The sequence below is a fragment of the Pleurodeles waltl genome, chromosome 6, assembly GCF_031143425.1.
Source record: "Pleurodeles waltl isolate 20211129_DDA chromosome 6, aPleWal1.hap1.20221129, whole genome shotgun sequence".
In the NCBI taxonomy this organism is placed as follows: domain Eukaryota; kingdom Metazoa; phylum Chordata; class Amphibia; order Caudata; family Salamandridae; genus Pleurodeles; species Pleurodeles waltl.
In genome coordinates this window covers 1600761802-1600783459 of record NC_090445.1, presented here as the reverse complement: position 1 = coordinate 1600783459, position 21658 = coordinate 1600761802, and the positions used below count along the sequence as shown (strand labels likewise).

The window sequence follows — 21658 nt, the reverse complement described above, 5'->3', positions numbered from 1 at the left end:
CATAGCTAAAACTAAAAACAAACTAAAAACTACTTCCAAAAATATTCAGCTTTGATATTAATGAGTTTTTTGGGTTCATTGAGAACATGGTTGTTGTTCAATAATAAAATTAATCCTCAAAAATACAACTTGCCTAATAATTCTGCACTCCCTGTAGTGAAAGGTACAAGGTGTTCCTATCAGTGGGTTTAGTATATTTAATCATGGTTAATTTGTTATCTATAGCTGTGATACGTAGATCCAGACATTTTATTTTCTTAGAACTGGCGGTCACAGTAAACTTAAGGTCAGCCGACCTGTGGTTCAACCATTCATGAAACACATTTTAGGTCAATTCCACACACTCGCCAACTGGCAAAAATATTGTCAAAGTATCTACACCATTTGGCTATCTTGTCACTGAAGAGGTTGTCACTGCCAAAAACCAATTTCTCCTAAGACCTCCTCAAGAGGTGCCATGGAGAGGTCTGCTGTTAATGCTGGCACTCTTATTTCTTGATCCTGGTGCCACGCATAGTGAGAGTGATAGAGTGGAGCCTGCACATCCTTGTGGATATATATGCCCGCATTGCTGACCTCGTAGGCCTGCCCAGCACAGTTTGTGTTTGAGTCTTGGCATGAGGCCATTCCATGGGTGTGGCTGGCCTCCACTCTAAGGGTCCTGAGATGAGCAATGCTGTCTTGTTTGATGTGCATTACCCCTTTGGGTGACATACTGGGGTGAGCTTCCCTTTGGAGAGCTACTTCAAGGCTGTTGGCAGCTGCCAGTAACTCCTGAGTTCCTGTTTGGACACCTGCACTCTCTACACTAGTCATGCTCTCACAGACAGGTTGATTTTGTTGAAAACTAGGGACATAAACTTTGACAGTGGATCAGTGAGTGGGTGTGTCGGTCTCTTGTCCGGTAGGTGAACGTACATGCCCATTAACGGGAGGCAATGAATGGGCATGAAGCCTGAGGTCCCAACCAGCCAATAGCAGCGTAGCCCCGCCCCCTCCTCGCGGGCTCCGCACTCCGCCGCTCCTCCAGCTCACTCACTCGTCTGTCTGCACTGAGGACGAAGAATGGCGCGGAAGGTGATCGCTGTCGTGTTGCCCTTGCTGCTGCTCTGCGCCAGCGTCTTAGGGATCTTGCTGCTCTGTATCCCCACTAAAGACATCAAGGACACCCCCAACTTCAAGGTAAGGGGGATCTGAGCATGCACTGGTTGTGAACACCCCCCGGGTGAGTGTCTCTAACTTCGCGGGTTCTTTTATCCTGCATGCCGATACGGGGCTGCACCCCAGGCGTGAGCACCAGGGGTTTTAAGGTTTTCAGCACCTTTTGGTTCACTGACATTACCCACAAGTGCTCCTAATAGCGCCTGCGCGGTGCTGAAGAGACCTTCACCCCAGACAGACAAAGTTGTCCTAATCGTACCTCCCAAGGAGTCAAGTGCCAGTGAGCGCATTGAAGTTAACAGGTGTGAGCAGTTGTTGTAGGGAGGGTATTTCATGACAGGTGACCCACATGACGTATAAGGGAAACGTCTTGCATGAACCCGCCAGCACTATTAACGTCAACGCAGCGCTATACATATCTCTGGTAACCGAACGTGACGCACCACGGGGAGGGTGAAAACAATTCCCATCGTCAAATTAAGGCGAGTTGAAATGTGTGCATGCAACGGTTAAGCAGAGCGGCAGAACTCGAAGTGCCACGAAGCACAATTAAATTAGGACTGTGAGCTACCCACTTGCAGCAGTTTGTGGACTTTTTGAATGTATAGATCCGTATCCCCATGCTCGAGGAAATTGTTGTTTTTTAAGCCCGGTGGTGACACCTAACTCGGTTACTGAATGTAGATGTTTTGTTTTGTGATCGTTTGTTGCGCATCGCTCTGGATCTGGGAAAATAGTTTTGTTTTGGCCTCGTGCTTGAGGAACATCATTGCTTAATCTTTTCATACTATACCGCTGTCCCTCGGCTTAAAAGATGTTAGTGTGCGTTTCAGGGAAATTTTGGAGAGCTTATTTTTTGGAGAGGTGTTAGTTGAAAGTTGGTTTCACATCTGAAAGCTTGTGCGTCCAACGTGACTTCAGGGCAACTGTGGCAGAACAAGTTAATAATTAAACAAGTCAGACATAATCCTTTCTGTAAACACGTCGTTTCAGAGACTTTGGGGATCATTTCACCCATTTCCGGTAGATTTGTGGACCGCTTTCCCCACCCCCATCATCCCGGGATACTCGAGGAGGTGGGGGGCAGACTGAATAGCGCACCCCAGTCGTGCCCTCCTTTAACTGTTCTTCGGCGGGAATAAATCGCGATACATGCAACTGGTGATGGGCGTCAGCACCTAGAGGCGGATCTGTTTGTCGAGAACGCTGGAAGTATTTACATATCATCTCCTTGGTGCAAGCATCTGTTTGCTTCTCGGTCCCATAGCGGTGGAAGAGCACGTTGGGTTGTTGCGCCTTCGGGTGCTGGCTCGTGTGTGCTTTTTTCAGCCCTCGCATCCAGGCTTCTTTCCCGCCCCATCCCCTTTTGCATGAAGGTCTCAAAGTACCCCTAAGAGACCGAAGAGTGGAGTTTTGGTGCTTTGTCAAGATCTCAAAATAAAACGATGATGCTTCTCATGGGAGGGCGTTAGACCCCCTGCGGCTCCGTGTTTGCTCACTGGTCACAATAAACCTTAGAGGTACCCAGGAGCAGTGGCGTAACGAACCTTGGCTCCCCCCTGCAGAGCACAGAGCCCCCCCCCAAGACCCAGTCAGAACCCTCAGGCCATGCACTGTGCTGAGGGGGCACTTGGGGCTAATGTTACGCCGCTGCCTAGGAGAGACCGACTTTCCTCCTGGGGGAGAGTTAGGTTTCTGCAGCAGGCGCATCTCAGAGGACAATAGGGCTGGGGTAGGGTCATGGTCTCCCTGGCTTAGTCTCAGAGGGGGCGGAGCGGGGGGAGGGGCGAAGGCATCCTGGACAAGAAAGGGAAATCTCCGAAGATCTGACGTGTCTGGGATGTGGCTACAACTGTAGACTTGTTGGCAGTGTCGGACTGGGACAGAAAATAGACCTGGGCACCGAAATAAATGCGGCACCATTAGTGAATCCGTCAGTCAGCTAAAATAAGTGCAGTTTGGAACTCGTAAGGCAACGTCTGCTGTAAGGGTTGTTTTACAAGATTTGGGAGGCTGCAGGTGATTGCTGCAGGCAATGCTTGTAGTAATATCAGGTAAAACAACAGTACAAATTAAGCCCAGCAGACTATAAAACAAGCCTGCAAGCAGCCCCAAAACATCCCCCACACTGACTTGTCAGAACAGCCCTGCTGGCACTGCCTGACTGTCCTATAGGCAGGGCAACTGGAATTATGCTATTGTGCGGCCGCAGTGATTATCGCATAATTATAGATTTGCCACGCTTGCCACATAACCAATCGTTTCCTGTATAATCTACAGTTCTGAACAAAAAAATTGTTCCTAGCTGAAATGGTTCAAAAGTTGCCAAAAATGCAGCGCCATGCTTTGCCGTGCAATGGAAGGCTGATTGCACAGGTTGACTAGTCACATTTGTGTTGGTTATTGCTGTGGTTGGGTGTTAAACTGATAGTAATTATGAGCAACATATGCTCAGACAGTGTTAACAATATTAAGAAGCATTTACAATGCAACGGGTCTCGCGTTTGCTCGTGTTAGAGCTGATCGCGTTGTAAACTCCTAACCCGACTTTTCACCTATCGGGCAAAAGTGCATTTATGTACGTAACCCGAAAAAGTGAAATTAACTATGTGAAGCGCTCGACTTCTGCCAAGCGAGATCGCGCTTGTAAATTAGAGAAAAAGAAGTCCATGTGCCCGATGGAAAACAGCGAGCCTCGCATGTTTTCTGTACTTGGTCGCTGCGCTCGAGGAGGGCTAGCCACCGGAAAAGGCATGATGTATGCGTGCCTTCGACTAATGAAAGCAGGCAGATTTTATTAAGCAAGCCCACAAACCAATAAAAAACACTGACATGAAGTTGACAGGGCTCCGAGCCCTTTTCTGAACCCTAAAGAGTCTCGCTGAGATACGCATGCGCGAGCGCATGCAACGCAGGCTTGACCCTTAAAATTGCAAAATAATGAAATAGTACTATCACAAAGTGTGCCACATTTAGCCACATAATTTGCCTTTTCTTGCTGCTTAAATTACTCAGCCCTGCTGCATAATTTGACCCTCCCACGTTGCATAATTCCAGTGTCCCTGACTACAGGGAGTCTCACTCTGTTGGCTAGTGCCTCTCAAAGGTTAGAAGCCTGGGGCAAAGTCCATGACAGGCTGGTAGGGCATGGACGGAGTCAGTTCTATGTCAAGCCGCAGGAGGCCATTCTGCTATGCATAGCTTGAAATGTTCTCGGAGAGTGACAATCAGCCCTTAGGAGTCTCCGGGGTCCCACCCCTGCGTTGTCCTGTGTCTTCTGGAACGTCTAAAAGTCATAGCCAATGGTGCTGAACTAAGAAGGGTGGTCTTAAACAGAGGTTTAACACCGGCATTTGCAGATAAGGTGAACTTTGAAGCGTGGCTAGCCCACTAGCTTAAGAACCGCCTCAGACCAGACACCCACTCGGAGTCCCTTTGGTTTTTAAAAATATGTTTATTTCCTTTGGTGATGCAGGAACTATTACCTTCCATAGGCTTCCCCTGAACTATCTACCTTGGTGCAGCCATTGTTCTACTATCTTGATATACACCCTTTTATGGCCTGGCTTGACAGCTTATCTGTTGCCGGACAATTATGGGAGAACCACCATGAGAGGGACTTTGGCTCTGCCCATATGTTGGGAATCTGGTGTGCATATTTTGATTGGGCTGACATTGTGTGCTTCCACTTAAAAAAAAAAAAAAAAAAGTGATGGCTTCCACACAGCTGTGATCATGTTATTTATCCAGCTGCATGACCTTGAAGTTTCAGGGGCACATGCTGTAAGGCCATTAAAGTGTTTTAGATAACTTTTATGGTGTTTTTCTGTGGCAGCTGCACAGATGGAAGAAGGGTAATCCCTAATCTACTTGGATGTTTGGGTCTGGCTTGACAGTGCAACTGTTGCTTGGCCTTTTAACCTACTCCAAAATTATTCTACAGTTCTTTCCTTGCACACAAATACATATCTATTCCCACGCTATCCATTTGTAATACTTCACATTACTATACACCATTCCTTGAAAGCCGGGCCTATTGGCATTAGCAATGCTTGTTTATTGGCTGGTGTCCACCCGTTATGGTGTTTCCCTCCTTAAGAACTAATGCTGAGCCCCCCGTGGGATCACCGAGCGGGTTCCCACACGATGTTTGTCTTTTTTGCATCTGTCAGTAGGTGGGAGATTCCCGGAGCTCATGGCCACTGGGTGTGGTGGGGGCAGAGAGTAACAGCTTGCCCCCACCCCATCTGTTTCCAAGGACTGATTTCCATTACCTCCACTCGAAGAATGACTTAATTGTGACTGACTCGGTTTCTCTCTCACGGGACATCGGGGGTCAGTGCCAGGCTTTCTCCTCCTTCGCACATTGTGTTTTTATCTTTACAGCGACTCTTTGCAAGAAGGTCTCAGCTGGAAATACATAGGGACTGACCCTGGTAAAGTAAACATCCCTCACTGATTTACCCTCAGCGGGCTGGGGTCACATGAACATCAAAGCTCTCTCGCTATCACCCATTCTCCACAGTGCGGTTCTTTGCCCTTGGATGGAGGCACGTGCGTCAAAGCCACCTCGGTGCGTGCTACCCTAATTCCGCAGTGAGGCATCCCATCCTCCCAGGGGCATGAACATCAAGGCTACCCTGCTAACAACCATGTTCCATAGTATAGTAGGGCACCCTGACCTCGGTTGGGGTCGCACAAACCAGAGGGTCTGACAACGCCAACGTTCCATAGTGGAAGTACCTTGACCTCGGCAGGGGACCCATACATCAAAGCCCCCTCGCTAACATCCATATTCCACAGTGGGGTATGCTCGCTAGCACCTATATTCCACAGTGGGGTATGCTCTCTAGCACCTATATTCCACAGTGGGGTACCCTGGCCTCTGCTGAGGTCAGATACATCAAAGCCCCCTCGCTAACACCCATATTCCACAGTAGGGTATCCTGGAGTCACATGCATCAAAGCCCCCTCTCTAACACCCATATTCCACTTTGGGGTATCCTGGCCTCGGCTGGAGTCACATGCATCAAAGCCCCCTCGCTAACACATATATTCCATAGTGGTGTACCCTGTCCTCTGCTGGGGTCAGATGCATCAAAGCCTCCTCGCTAACACATATATTCCACAGTGGGGTACCCTGTCCTCTGCTGGGGTCAGATGCATCAAAGCCTCCTCGCTAACACCCATATTCCACAGTGGGACTCGCTGACTTCACCTGGGACCCCGTTCATTTAAGGGACAGAAGCACCGTCATCACTACATAGCGAGGCGCCATGACCTCGCCTGACGTCACAAACACCCGCTTTCCTTAATGAAGCGTACTTACGTTGCCTGGAGAGACATGGCTCGATTGTTAACATTTTTAAGTTTTGCCTGGAGTCTTAATTCACAATTAAATGTTAGCCGAGGGTTTACTAATGGTGTTTGACAAAGAGCAGACCGGCCCTCTCCGGAGGATCGGGGACTCCCAGCTCTGCTGGGCACATTCTTGGCAGATGCCTCCTCGGTTCCTCCGGAGAACATCGTGTCCCTGGTGACCCGACCTCCCCGACTCCGGTTCCTGCCTCATGTCGCTCTAAACGCCCCCTCCTTTAGGTTAGGTCCCAAAGGACGGAAATCGAACGTATACAATGTCTACTGATAAGGCCACAGGAATCCCCTGCCTTTTGTGACGCCCTCTCTGCCAGGGTGTTACGAGGGCCGGGTCATCCCGGCAGTTAATGAAACTCCCTTTTTAACGGTTCCCAGTCGGGTGCCAAATACACGTCCTTAACCTGCAAATAATTGATCGATTTCCCAATAATTACCATAAGATTCACTTTTTCATGCCAGTGATACAATCCTTGTTAATTTTTCAAATGTATTATTTCAGCTTGTATTCTCTAAGAACAATTGCTTTTTCACTGTGTAGTTTCTATAGTATTTTTCGTGCAACATACGACTCTTGTGTAGTGCATACTTGAAGAGAGAGTAACCTCCAGGTGTCTGAGTGCAGGTTGTGGTGGGTGCTTGGTGGCGCACACCCAGAGCTCTGAGGTGGAACAGAAGGCATTGCCCGCTTCCCCCAGTTTGCAAGGGCTTCTTGGCAGGGCTTGTTGATCCAGGTGACTGTAAATGTTTTGCCATTAGTCTCTTGATGCGCACATCTGCGCCTCAAAGGTCATCTCACATCACTCCCCCACTGTACTCTCCACCGACCCCCGCTCCTGTACCATGCATCTCTTTTGCCCCCAAAAATGTGGCCTCTGAATTAAAAAAACGAGTAAACTGCCAGCAGGCCGCATGTCTTTTGTGACTCTTTAATCCATTCAGGACTTTTGACTAATAGTGAGCTGCCTGGGACTTGTGTATTTTTTTGGACTATTTAATGCTACAGGCAGGAGCGTAACAAAGGCCTCTGCATCCCCCGTTTGATGGGTGGGGGGAGGCGACTCCAGAGGGCCCCCTCAGCACAACACCTGACCTGACTATGTCCAGAGCCCCCCCCCCCCCAAAAAAAAAATGCTCTTTGAGGGGGGGGGGGGGGGGGGAGTTTCGTTACGCCTCTGGCTGTAGGTGTCGATCGGTAAAAATACTTAAACTCCGCCCACAGCTATACGCCCTACACTGCTCTTCTGCATTTGAACATCTGCCTGGATTCGGTAAGGCCACACATAGAGAGGCTATGGAAGAAGGCCGGGCTGGTGGGAAGGAGGCTTTGGGTGACATCAGGAGGGGTGTGCTGAAGCTGCTTGAATCCGTCCCCATGGATTTGTGTAATGATAGAGCTGCGCCACAGGCAGGATAAACCCGCATTAGGCAAGATGTGGTGGACCCTAATGTGCCGGCAGGCCTCTCATCTTGCATTCGTTTGAGGAGATGGGCAGCTTAAGTAGGGTCTGTGGCCAGGCTCTGACGTCAGTCTGTGCTGGGCCTATTAGACCTCATCAATAAGTCTTACATTATTTAAAGCAGTAACAGTCCATGGAATTTGTCGATCGCCGCACGTGCTGCTGTGAGTAGAAAAGCTGTGATGGCGTTGTACGCTTGACTTCTTTAACGTAGTATAATGCTTTTAGAACTTGTTTCCTGTGCATAAGTATTGATCACCCATGCTCTTATTATTTTACATAATTTAGTTAGGAATTATTTTTTTCATCTCTTCCTGAGTACTCTACTCTAGGGTCCCTTTTACAGTTTCACGCTGGGCTTGTGTGTTTCTGTGATTTCATGTTCTGAAACATCAGAATAACAGAACCAGATTAAGTAAGAACTATACAATCCGTAGTTAAACTTGTGCACACATAAAAGTACCTAAATGTGATAAAACAACAAGCTTGCATATAGTTCCAGGGCAAATAAAACAGTAAGATTGGCACACATGGTAGATATTATTGGAACATCGTGGCTTCTGGTCTAAATCATGCCCATTGTTTACTTAGTCCATACCTTTTGATTAACTGCAGAGTGTTGATACCAGAGGCATAATGTGGGCCAGATGTTCCCCAGAGCCCCTAGCTGACGTTGATTTAATGTAATGTAAGCCACGGCAAGTATGCCTGTGGGGACCTTGTGTAGCGTGCCCTCTTGGGTGGAGGCTCTGGTCCTTCCCATACGTTGGCCACAACGTCTAGGTGTTTCAGCGCCAAGTACCCTAAAGACTAGCTTACTGTAGCCCCAAAACTCTCTTCCTCTCTTGCGTCTTCATTAAATCATGAATGGCCTGTCTGGAGGTCCGCATTCTGCCTCTGCTATAGCCTAACTCGAAGGTCCAGGGCTATGGTCTGGCCTGGTTATCAATGATGACTACTTTGGGTTCTGCTACTAGAGATGTACCCCTTCCCACATCCAGTAAACTGTAAAGTAAGGTATTCCCTGGGCACTACAGGCTCATGCTGTCCTCCTAGCTGTGCCTCTCGGAGGGCTGCCAACTCTACCACGCTGTGGTCTACGACGAGTGCTTCTTTCGCTCCACACCCTCCGCGCCTCCAGTTAAAGTGTAACGCCCCTCCAGCCTCTTCCTCCAGTACTGCTCTCGCTGGCCCGTAGAGGAGTAGCAAGCCTTTTTAGTAGTTGTACTATGGAATTTGTTGTAACATATGCTTCCTGGACCCAGAGGGTTCTCGTCAGGTTAAGTTGTGTCCCCTGAATCAGAAACTTAAGGTTAGCCATGTAGAATATCAAGACATTAGACCCAAAATATTTCTCCAGTCCCCTCTTACAGGTGATGCAGTGTCCACTCTGTCCCGCCCATGAGAACAGTGGTGTCACCAAGTAGCAGAGGTATAGATCCAACATTTAAATTCTTACAATGTCCACCACCATCTCCTGCAAGAACACATTAGGCTCATTATGTACCTGTTAAACAGCAGTGGGGCTAGGGCTAGACAGCCTTACTTCATCCTATGCGGGTCTGGACAGAAACATGACTAATTATTGGCCTTCTCCACCACAGAGCAGGCTGCATTCAGCACCTTGTAAAGAGGCCACTGCAGTTTGCACCATATATTGCCCATGCCAGCGCTGCCAATCAGAGGAACAATACAACTAGTAACCAACACTCCTACAAGTGTGACAATTCAAGCTTTTTTCTATGCCGCCCAAAGCAATAAGAATGGCTTGGGTGGCAGGTATTATTCATTTCTAATATTAAACAACTGCAATAGTGCTCATCTCAAAAGTAGACCAACAGCGCCATGTGACCGACTGTAAAAAGTACCAATGTTGACAATTAAGTCCTGGTGCCGAGCACCTGAAAACCACCGGCTCAAATGAAGCACTGGATAAATGTTACAAAGATCACTGGTGACTGCAAATAATGAAGACATTCCAATCATCTCCTTGTGATTTGTTGCAGGTGATATTTTAAGTGTGAAGATTATGCCCAGACGTGGGTTCTGTGCTCGCTGTTCCATAGGTCTCAAGCTGCATCCTATTGACAAGGTCCAAATAGACCGTAACTGGCCCCATCTGTTCCATTCTGGAGGGCACTTTGCCTGGTACTGTGGGATGGATGGTTCCCATGAGGAGCAGGGTTAGTAGTGGTAGGTTACATAAGGTAGCCCCTGTTTAGATTGGGATGGTGGGCTTAATATGATGGATAGGTATTCGGCCTGATCAGTCGCTAGTAGGTGAGATAATTTCATGGTTTCCATCGATCTGCTTGATCGTTGTACTGTTACTCCTGGGAACAGTCCATCCCAAGTGCCAGATGAGGCCCTCTTCTGATGGGAACACAAGGGAAATCAGTTGGCGCTTGTCAGTATGCAAGTGACGTTGGGTGTGATTTAAAACTGGGGAACAGATTACTCTGTTGCAAGTTGCAGGGAATACCCTTTCCGCCAAACCTTCGGTCCACGTTGGCTCTATTGATTAAGTGCTTCCTATTGCGGCCTTATGGAGGAGAGGCGGTCGAAGAAAGAACTTTACACAAGCTGCTCTGTTTGGTGTGGGAGTTTGTCTTTGAAAAACAAAAAAAACTTTTGAAAAGTTTGACTGCTGTTCATCATGGCCTGCAGTACAGTCTCTCAAACCTTTCCTACATTGATAGGAACACCCATCATGGCGGTTCCTGTCAACATAAAGAGTTGCCCAAGGGAGAGGCAGGCAACTTTAAATGTGGCAACTGGATGTCTCTCAGGGTGGTGCAGCGTTGTTGTCTGCCACCCAGATGGAAGAAACTCAGTCTACTAAACCCTACATCAAATCTTTTGCCTGTTGTTGAGAGCAATGTAGTTTAGATGCAATTTTGCCCATGGGAGAGAAGGTTGGACCTCTGAGCTAGGTGTTCTTGCTTGATGGCTGCATTGTGCCTTTCCTATCCTGGATCATGTGCAGTTCCAGTTGCACCCTTACTCAGAACTATTTGCAGTACCAACTGTGGCTGGTGGTGATCCGTGTGGTGGGTGAGGGAGATAAATTATTGTAATTATTGTAATTCCTCTGGGCGGGTGGTTGTTTCCTTGGTGCTAAGGTGAGGTGGGGTGTGACATTTAAGTAGGAAGGGGTCGACCACAGTAAACCTTGGTTGCCAGTTGGGAAGTGGGTGTGCAGTTTTTCCTAGTCCCTAGGTTGGTCAGTTCACCCTGGTTCTGAGCTAGGTAAAGAATGGCTGTTAGGATGGGGGTCAACAGCCAGCTAGTGCCTGAGGTGCTTTATGGTTCGTTCGCATGTGGTTGAACCATGGCATGAATTTGGAATGTGTGGATGGGTTTGCAGGCCTACTGTGGTGACGGTGTTTGAATGGTCATTGTACTACTTCATTGTTTTCTGCTTATTGCACATGCATAGCAATTAAAGGTAGCACCTGCTTCCCCTGGCTTGACCTTTGCCGTTGCTATCCAATGTCTTTGGGGTCATAAAAGCTGCAGCAGGAAGCAAAAGTAAACATGGATCATGCAGTCATATTTATCTTAGTGGACTGCACTCCTTGCCACCTTCCCCTAGTACCCCCGCAGCAAATCGGAACTGTTCATGAGTTATGGTGGGATAAGGAGTTGTTCCTGATATCAAGCCATGTGATGTCACAGCTACTGTGATTTTGGTTAATTCACATCAATAGCATTGTGTTCTCTTTTTTCACAGGGAAAGATGTTGTAAAGTCATACCGGCCTCTGTGCTGTGCCTAGTGAGTGTATGATGTTGTGAGCTCGGTGTGTGTTAGCACTGGGTATTGGTCACGGATGACTGTGAGGCTTGGTGAAACTATTTTTCCTTGTAACCCATGAGAATCTAGATTCGACTGGTCTGATGCCCTGCGTACTGAGAAGAATCTTGAAGCCACTTTAACCTGTTCTGAGGAAGCCTGTCTGAATCCACAGTTACACCATCCTTTGTTTAAGTGACAGATTAAAGTACCCTCAGGACATTCAACAGAGGTGTGACATTTGCCTGACTACCCCGTGAGTACAGCGTAACATGTTGGAAGTATAGACATCGTGCATTCTCAGTATTTTGCGAGAATTAAGGTCTCTATACCCTTGGTAAATCCCTCTCCTATGATGGGCGTTAACAAAAATCCATTTTTTTGAAGCTGTACCTCATGGAACACCTGCACAGATGTGAAAGTATGTGAAGAAACCAACTGTTGGGGGGCAGGGTTGGAGATAAATTTACGGATGCATCTGCTTTTTGCACTCTCGAACACCCCCTTTTCTGGGTCTGATCAAGCAGAGTTCGCCCTGCTAGACAGAGTTGACACCATGAATTTACGAAATCCGCACTTCCGTACTTTCCACCGGTATTTACCAGTTTCGGAGTCATGCCTTTTGCAGCTGTTCTCTGCCACAACTCTGTCCCTTTAACTGAACTGAACTTTTTTGCTGACTGCAATAAATGCCTGAAGTCTGACCGACTAGGAGAGTGGGTAAGAGAATAGTCCAATACGTTGTGCCTTACACAATGATGTGACAGCCAGTCGATACTTTGTGGAGAGTCCATTCCCAAAGCTGGGGCTCGCCACCCCAAAGTGATGGAAGGGACGTAGATATGTGTAGTGGCGTTGCTCATGCCCTCTCCTGAGGTCTAGGAATTGTTCCCCAGAAACCTGTGATATGATTTCTCTGTGCATGACTGACACTGCATTACATCAGTAGAACCCAGAAACCTGATGTTTCCTGATGCCAAGAGTCGAGTGTCAGTGAGTCCTTCTAATCTCCTGCTGCATAGTGGACGTTGACAGCTATCTCTTTGGCAGTTTATCTCCTAATGCAAACTTTCAGGTTTCAAAATTGGAGATGCTCATGTAATTGACATCTGCCCTTATCCAATGTGTGTTCTGGCAACTGGTGACATCAAAGATCCTGAATTAACGACATATTCCTTTTCCTGAAGTTGGTCCACTTCCAACAGACAATTGCACAGAAGCATAAAGACCTCCATGGGACATAACAACTAGTGCAGGAAACCCTTTGTCTAGGCTAGGTTGTTACCCCTCTGCCTGGATTTGAGTTAGGGCATTAAAAGATGGTGGAGGCGAAGCCCCCTAAAACTTCCTAAGGATCACTGGAGTAATGGGAATTGTTAACGCTTCCTTTCACACTGGACAGTTTTTCTGTTTCCTACCTCTGTAATGAGTGGAGAATGGTGCTGGCCCTCTAAGGCAGGGCTATTGCACCAAACTACTGCACTAGAGTGTTATTTAATTTCACCTTGTCCCTTTGTTTGTGAGATAGCTGCAGTACAGGATTACATGTTAGTAGTTATGGCAGACCCTTCTCTGTACCACTAGAGTATCTCCTGGCCACTGTCTTCATCATTCAACATGATTCAATGATGTTGCCACCACTTGGTCCCAGGTGCATCACCTGGCCCTCCAGACTGTGCCTGGTTACACAGTAAACACTGATGCTTCTCTTGGTAAATCTGCAGAAATTGTGTACAGATGTCAACACTACCCACCCGCCTCGCACATTAGTCTTTTTTTCAATTCATTGCTCTTCTTTTCAAATCTCCTGTACTTTTGCACTCTTGCAGGTCCTTTCAGGTGCACGATGGAAAACAAATGCAGGGTTTCTCTTGCAAAAACAGACCAGTAGATAATTCCAAGGATTGTGCACAATTTGCAGATGTCTGCACTTTGTTTTAGCTGTGTGAGCTCATCGATTTTGTGAGGGAAAATAATATGAATTTCAGTTTACTTCGGTCAATTTCATAGTTATTTAAATACAGTTAATTAGTAAATCTTAGAGGCACTCCGAAGATTATCCCGTTGGGGCACTGATTTGTTTAACAAGATAAACTTAGTCGAGGGAAGGAAGCTCTATTTCATACTTACTGCATTCCTAGTGCACTAATGCAACAATATTATTTTTCTTTGACTGTCCAGACATGTACGGGACGGTATAGTTCACAGCCTTGCTGTCTTCTGTCCACTTTTCGTCGCAACTTTTGATCAGAACGGTTCAGTAGGTTGAAACATGCGTTTGAATCCCAGGTAGGAAGGCTTAGCCATCTGTTTTTCTGGGTCAGAAAAATGTCCCTTAATTGAGTAATAACACCTATTATTTCCAGCGCTAAGAAAGGTCACGAGCAGCAGAAAACGCTACATAAAAAGGTGGTATTATTATATGGGTCAGTAACCCATTGGCTGTCCACATTTACCCTTTAAATTAAAAACTGAGGGTTGGAGGCAATTATCAATATAAATCTAAACAGATGGGTGGAGATTTATATCCCCATCTATTGACATACTACCAGGAATGTCAAGTTATTCCCACAGGCTCCTACTCCCACTGTGTGGAGTTCTACATGAGTGGAAATCCACACAGGAAGGATGGAGCATCCTCTGGGAACGTACGAGCATAGCGGCGCGCAAGCGCTGCTTTTCCGACGTGTTGGTATCTATGTGGGCTTTTAACCACGCCCACCTCACTCCCATCACTTTCACTCATTCTTGGGCTTGCCTTTAAAAAATCCTATGATGACATTGGTAAATGCTTTACGTTTGTACCGCCTTGCGGCGGTTTTGTTACTGTCTTGGGGACTGACCCTATTACATGGATAATGCACGTTTGTCAATATGTTTGACTGCGAGCAGACATATTTTTCCTTTAGTGTCTCTCCTTCGCGCTCATGCTCATGGCAGCAGTGGTGCTTTGAATTGACTTGTTTTTGTTTACCTGTGTTTCTTCTCCATAGGGAGAACTTTTATCCCCATTGAGAAAGGTCTTCCCAACACCCACTGCAAACCTGGCAGTGATCCTGTCAATTTCCTGTCTTGGAAGAGGTTGCTCCATGGTAGAAAGGGGTCGGAAACTCACGCGGATGGCTTTTCTATACTTGTTTGTTCACTTTTTTTTTTTTTTTTAACACTGACCTGTAGCTGCACCATTTTGCCACTAATCAGAGGAATCAGCTAAAGTTGAACTGGATGTCTTGGATCCTTGGGTAGTACACCTACAGTCTCTTGACTAAGGTTCAAGGGAAGCCTGTCATTAATGTAAATCAAGTGTTTGCAGTGTTTGACATGGACAGGAACAAGTAGAACCAGGCTTTAGCATGGTGGCGCACTGTGCAACAATCTTTTTTGCCTCCCCACTGCTCCCGATGACCTCCTTGGATTCCCGCGCAAACACCCAGCAAAAGTGCCCCTCATCTCTCCATAGCCCCTCTCTCACATACATTTCATTTGTTTTAATGCTCTGGTAAAGGCTGGCTTTACTGATGCACTCAGCTATCCACATGAAACAAAGATTTGTTCTTTGCAGCAGGCATATTAACCCTCTGCACTATTTTATTGAGAATCAAAACTGCCACTGAACAAAACTCATCTCTCTGTCAGGAACATTAATCAGAAGAATTGCCTTGACATTGGTATTGTTGCCTGACAGGTAGACACACATGGAACTCTGCTTCAGGTGCTTTTAAATTGTAAGTTATTGCTAAACCCAGCACCCCTCCCTGAGGTCAGCGCCCTCCCCCCCCCCTTCCAGGCCAGGGCCCAGTGCGGCCGCACCAGTCGCATCCCCTAAAGCTGACCCTGAGTTGAACACAGCCCTTTTATAAAAGTACAACCCTCTAATGTTTTTGATATTGTGGAGGAGATGTAGTTAAGTGTTTGAACAGCTCACTGTTCAAATCCCAGCTTTGGCACTTGACAAGAAACCACATGATTCTGGGCAAATCATTTAATCTCCCTGTGTCTAAAAATATGAAATACATGAAATGCAGTCATAAGTATGTGACATTGTGTCCTTCGAAGAAGCCCCGTTTGATTTAATGTACAACTCTTAGTTGCTCCCAAATGAGCTTCCCGCTTTATAAATACCAATGCATAGATCTTTCATCTTTGTTCTTGTCTGCTTTGTCCTGCTATGCCCTTGCCTGCTTTGTCCTTGTCTGCCTTGTCTTCCTTTTGTCCTCCTCTGTTTTTTCTCCTTTTGCCCTTGCCTGCTTGGTCCTCGCATGCTTGGTCCTCCTTTTTTTATTTTTCTGCTTTGTCTTCCTTTTATCCTTGTCGGCTTTATCCTCGTCCGCTTAGCCCTACCTTGTTCTCATCTGCTTCCAGCGGTCAGGAAATGTTGGGATTGGCTTTCCCAAGATTTTGGGGTTTTTTTGGGGGGTCATTTCAGTTCCCATACTTTTCCTTAAGGAACACCCATTCCTTAACAGTTTATCTGGGGTTTGGCTTGTCCGCGGCTGTGGAGAAGGGAGAGGTACCTTGTACTGTGAGCTAGTTTACAGGACAGACGGCAGAAGAAAAGAAACACATCATCTGAACACCTACCGTCCATCAAACCTCCTTCCTCAATGTGGGGTAAACATGTTATACCGGGGTTAGAAAATCTGGTAACCATGTAGTGCTCCACAATGGCTCAGAAAACCCTCTTTGTACTTAACTCTCAGGGTTGTTAGGTCGAGCATTCACAGGCTTCTTAGTGAGGTAGTATGGGGAGGCTTGAGCTCAGCACTCAACAGTCAACCAATAGTCAACTAAAGTTGAAGGCGGCCCAGTGCTCATCTTCACCAGAATTAAAAGTATTTTAAACACACAGTTGTACTAAATACTATACACTTCAATGAACACACACAAGTCAGTGATCCTGGGTTCTACCACATGCAAGCAGTACACCTAGCTTTCTCCCTCTCGGTTCCATCTCGTCCCCCAAGTTTTCTCCCTGGTTCTTGGTTATCCGTGTAGAGTAATGAGTAGTAGCACGAGTCCAGCTAAAGTGCAGTGATTCAGTAACCATAGTTCAAGTGTACTCAGTCTGAGATGTCTCCCCCTCTTTAGGATAGGCATTCTCTGGAGTCCTTTCCCATGCTGCCACGTGCCAGAGCAGTTCTCCCACTCATGCAACGAAAGCTGCGGAGAACCAGCAAGTCCATTAGTGTTCAGTGAAGCTGGGCATGGGTCGCATTCTGGGGTGTGCCCATCCAACCTCAACTGCAGAGGCCCAGTGATGGGACCAGAGTAGATGAGGTTACAAACCCATGTGATGTGGCTCTGGGGCAGTGTATAAGGCCCACAGGCCGGGAGGTTGGCATTTTTGGAAGGTTGCAGTCCTGAGCGGATGGAAGGTAGGAGCAGACCCTGGTGAGCCAATGACAAATGCAGAGATGGGTCCCACAACGAGACTTAAGGCAATCGGGCAGATGCAGCTCCCACTAGGCCTTGGGTACTCTGGCATTTGCAGATGTATCCCTGACGATGCCTTCAGCAATGACATACTGGCGCTGTCATGGTTCCTTCCCACCAGGAACTGAAGTGAGAGACCGAGGAACACAGACACAATTTTACCCAGTCCCAGTTCAATCCTGATCACACAGCTCTGTCTACCCTTCCTGAGCGGAAGGACTATGTCTTGTATTAAATTTCTTTGCTGCTGCCCCCTTTGCATATATGCCACTTTTTCACACTTGACAAAGGGAGCTAGCTTACAGCCGCTTGCTCTGGATGGGGCAGCTCAGGGCAGCCTGTTTTGCACTGTTATAACCTCCCTAAATAATGCCATTTACTGACAACCTCTTCCAGGTCGGACCTCTCCAAAAACCTTCTCCACACTCAGCGTGGTGTGCGTCTGGTACACGTGACTGAGACTACATGCCAGAGGTAGGCCTTGTTCTGTAAGACCAGCCTTGGCCTGTTGTGGCCTTAAACATCTTCACAAGAGCCCTAGCCAACACTAACTATGTATGTGTTACGATGCACTTTGCCTCAGGTGGGGTGTAGTGTGTGGCTCAGGTTGTAAATGAATGGGCTGAGGGCGGTGGCGCCGTGCTGTGTGTGGTGGCCACTATAAAATGGGTGGGGGTACAACACACAGTGGGTACTGGTGCACTGTGCAGCACATGGTGGAGCACTGTTTTGCTCATCACTGGTATGATGGTCATGGATTACATGTGCGGGAGTCTGTGCTCCTATCGTATCTCGCATGTTTTTAGATTTCACGTCTATCGGATGGCGATGTGAGCCGTATGTATAGCTGTAGCTAGCAGAAGGTGAACAATCGCTTACCTCTCTGTTTGAGAAGCAATTAAAAACGCGATAGTGGGCCAATGAAGTTTTGATCGGTTCTGATGGGGCGATGACCTCGACACTGTGCTCAAGGGCATCAATTTACCATTCAGCAAGGATTACATGTGCAAATCGACTGCACTATGCCTTGAGGCAACCACACAGGGAGCACAGTAATAAATACTACGATGTGAAATATAGTACATAAGAGCTTTGGTAAATAGTGTGGCATAGTCTTCTCCTCAGATGTGCCCATAAAATTGATATTTTGTCTTGAATTGTTGTTCTGAATGTTGACCCTTTGTCCCGAATTTTTAGTCTTTGCCCAGAGTTTGCCTCTTTGCCAGGTTTTCATCCTAATCTACTTTTGCCCTTTTGTTTTCACTAGTCCATGCCATAGTCCGTGCCTGCTTTGTCCTCGTGTCCTTTTCGGCTTCTGTGTTTTCTTCACCTGCTTCATGCCGGACCATATGGAGAAGATTGAAGAAGCAGGTTACAGCTATGGCCGAATCCCCTGCCTTGTCTTCTGAGAACATAGGGCGATTGTGCAGTGAACGAGCCAGTTCTCAGCCTCCTGCGGGTTATTTGGCAATCACCCCATTTCGAAATTGTGGCTTGGAGGCGCTGCAGAGCTTGCTTTGCATTGTTTGAGACTAACCTGCTGTGCTTAAGTTGTAATTATTTTGGATTCGGCGACGTTAAACTCCTGAGCTTTGTGGTAACTCATCTCGCACCTCTACCCCCCTGACGGGGTCCGGCTTCTCCGTCACTAGGCTTCTGTTGGCACCCCGCCATTTCGAAGACACTGGAACAAGCTTTACTGGCTTTACTTTGAGAGGTGATTGTTTACCGTGTCTGCAAATGCAGACATCTTCTTCCACACGTAGGATGTGGTGTAATGGCCAGAGCTGCAGAGTTTGAAGCTGGGGAGCAAGTCTCCAGTCGCAGCATCGGCTCAACAGCCTGGGGTACTGGGCAAATCACTTAATATCCCTGTATAAACAAGCATTGGCAAAGCCAATAGGTCATGCCTATACAAGAGCTATTGGCTTGGCAATGTGCTTTTGCCATGTTTTGTACCAGTGTGGCTGCTGTTCAGCATGGCTAATAGTGGCATCGAGTGTCTCAGAGTGGAGTGGATGAGTACTGTTGTAGAGTGGATTTGTTTGAGTGTGGAAGAGTGGAGTAGGGGAGTAGAGTTTTGCAGAGTTTGGTAGAGAGGAGCAGGGTTCAGTGGGACAGGATGTCATAAAGTGCATTGTCAGAGTGGATTGATGTGGGGTCGAATAAGGTGGAGTGGATTGAGGAAGTCTGGTGGATTGGAGTGGATTGAGCTAGAGTGTGATGTATTGGGTGGAGTGTGATGGATTAGAGTGAATGGATTGTATGGGCTGAACTGAAAAGGGGTGAGGTGGTTTGGATTTAGGGTGGATTAGGGTGGGGTAGATTGGATTGGGGTGGGTGGATTGAATTAGAGTGATGGGGTTGGTTGGATTGATTGGGATGGGATGGAGTGTGTTGAATTTGAGTGGGCTGGAATAGAGTGTAGTGGATTAGAACTGCAGTGGGGTGGACTGGGTTGGATTGGACAAGGGTAGGGTGGATTAGAGTGTGTTGGATTGGACTGGGCTGGAATGGATTGGATTGGATGGGGTGGACTAAACTGGTGTGGGGTGGATTGGAGTGGGGTGGATTGGAGTGTGGTATATTGGATGGGTGGATTAAAGTGGAGTGGACGGCTGTGGACTGGATTTGGGTGTGGTGGACTGGAGTAGGGTGGAGTGTGGTGGACTGTGGTGGGTTAGATTGGGGAGGACTGCACTGGGTGAGGTGGGCTGGGGAGGAATGGGGTGGAATTAAGTGGGTTGAGGTGGGTGGGCTGGATTGGAGTATGGTGTGGTGGACTAAGGTGGGGTGGATTGGTGTGGAGTGGCTGGACTAGAGTGAGCTGGAATGGAGTGGAGTTGGGTGGACTGGTGTGGACTCGTTTGGAGTATGGTGGACAAGGTGGGGTGGGTTAGATTGGGGTGGATTGGTTTGGGGTAGAATGGGGTGGACTGGAATGTGGAGGAGTGGAATGAGTTGGGGTGGAGTAGATTGGTTAGGAGTGGGGTGGTTTGGAAGGTGGTGGAGTGGGGCAGATTGGAGGATGGTGGAGTGGGTTGGATTGGGTGGGGTGCGTTGGAGTTGGGTGCATTGGAGTGTGGTGGATTGGAGGGCAGAGACGTGGGTTTGATTGGGGTTGGCTAGAATGGAGTGGGGTGGACTGGGTTGGGTTAGATTGGAGTGGTGTGGATTAAATTGATGTGGGGTGGATTAGTGTGGATTGGGTTGACTGGATTTGTGTGGATTGGATTGGTGTGGTTGGATTGATTGGGGTGGATTCAGTGGTGTGCATTGAATTGATTGGATTGATTGGGTTGGACTGGATTGGTGTGGTTTGTACTGGATTGGACTGGAGTGATGCAGATTGGGTTAGGGTGGACTGGATTGGAGAGAGCTGGATTAAGGTGGGGAGGGGTGGATTGGTGTGGGGTGAATTGGACAGGATTGGTGTGGGGTGGATTGGATTGAAGTGGGGTGGATTGGAGTGGTGGGGATTGGATTAGGGTGGACTGGATTGGAGCGGGCTGGATTAAAGTAGTTTAGAGATGGGTAGATTAGATTGGAGTGGGGTGGATTAAGGTGGACTGGGTTGGGCTGGATTAAGGTAGATTGGAGTGGGATGGATTGGATTGGTGTGGAATTGATTTGAGTTGGTGGATTGGGTTGGGCTAGATTGATATGGGGTGGATTGGCCTGCCTTGGGGTGGATTGTGGTGGATTGGACAGGGTGGGGTGGATTAGATTGGTGTAAGGTTGGTTGGACTGGAATAGAATAAATTGGATTGGGCTGGATTGAGGTGTATTGGAGTGGGCTGAAAAGGGATGGAGTCCTGCGGATTGGAGTGAGATGGATTGGATTGGAGTGGAGCAGATTGTTTTGGATTGAATGGGCAGATTGGGGTGGGGCAGATTGTTTTGGATTGCAGTGGGGCAGATTGTTTTGGATTGCAGTGGGGCAGATTGGAGTGGGACAGATTGTGTTGGATTGAGTGGTGCAGATTGTTGTAAATTGGAGCTGGGCAGATTGTTGTAAATTGGAGCTGGGCAGATTGTTGTAAATTGGAGCTGGGCAGATTGTTGTAAATTGGAGCTGGGCAGATGGTTATACATTGGAGCTGGGCAGATGGTTATACATTGGAGCTGGGCAGATGGTTATACATTGGAGCTGGGCAGATGGTTATACATTGGAGCTGGGCAGATTGTTTTGGATTGGAGTGGGTCAGATTGTTTTGCATTGGTATGGGAGCTACTGTTTTGGAATGGTGTGGTACCGACTGTTTTGGAATGGTGTGGGGTTATTTGTTTTGGACTTGTTTGTGGCCGTTTGTTTTGGACTGGAGAGGGTTGAAGTTGTATTGGACTGGAGTGGTGCAAATTGTATTGGACTGGGACAAATTGTATTGTATTGGACTGGGACAAGTTGTATTGGATAGGAGTGGGGCAAGTTGTATT

The 21658-nt window shown here is 47.5% G+C and overlaps 1 protein-coding gene across 2 annotated transcripts in view; it reads left to right on the top strand.

Moving 5' to 3' along the window:
* Positions 1–1025: 1025 nt before the first annotated feature.
* The window catches only part of ENTPD2 (ectonucleoside triphosphate diphosphohydrolase 2), a 184774-nt gene continuing 164141 nt past the window's right edge, over positions 1026–21658 (top strand). For both annotated transcript variants that reach the window (XM_069241456.1, XM_069241455.1), the window contains exon 1: positions 1026–1182. In XM_069241456.1, coding sequence (XP_069097557.1) covers positions 1066–1182 — 117 coding nt within the window. In that variant the 5' untranslated portion in view covers positions 1026–1065. The remainder of the gene's footprint in view (positions 1183–21658) is intronic.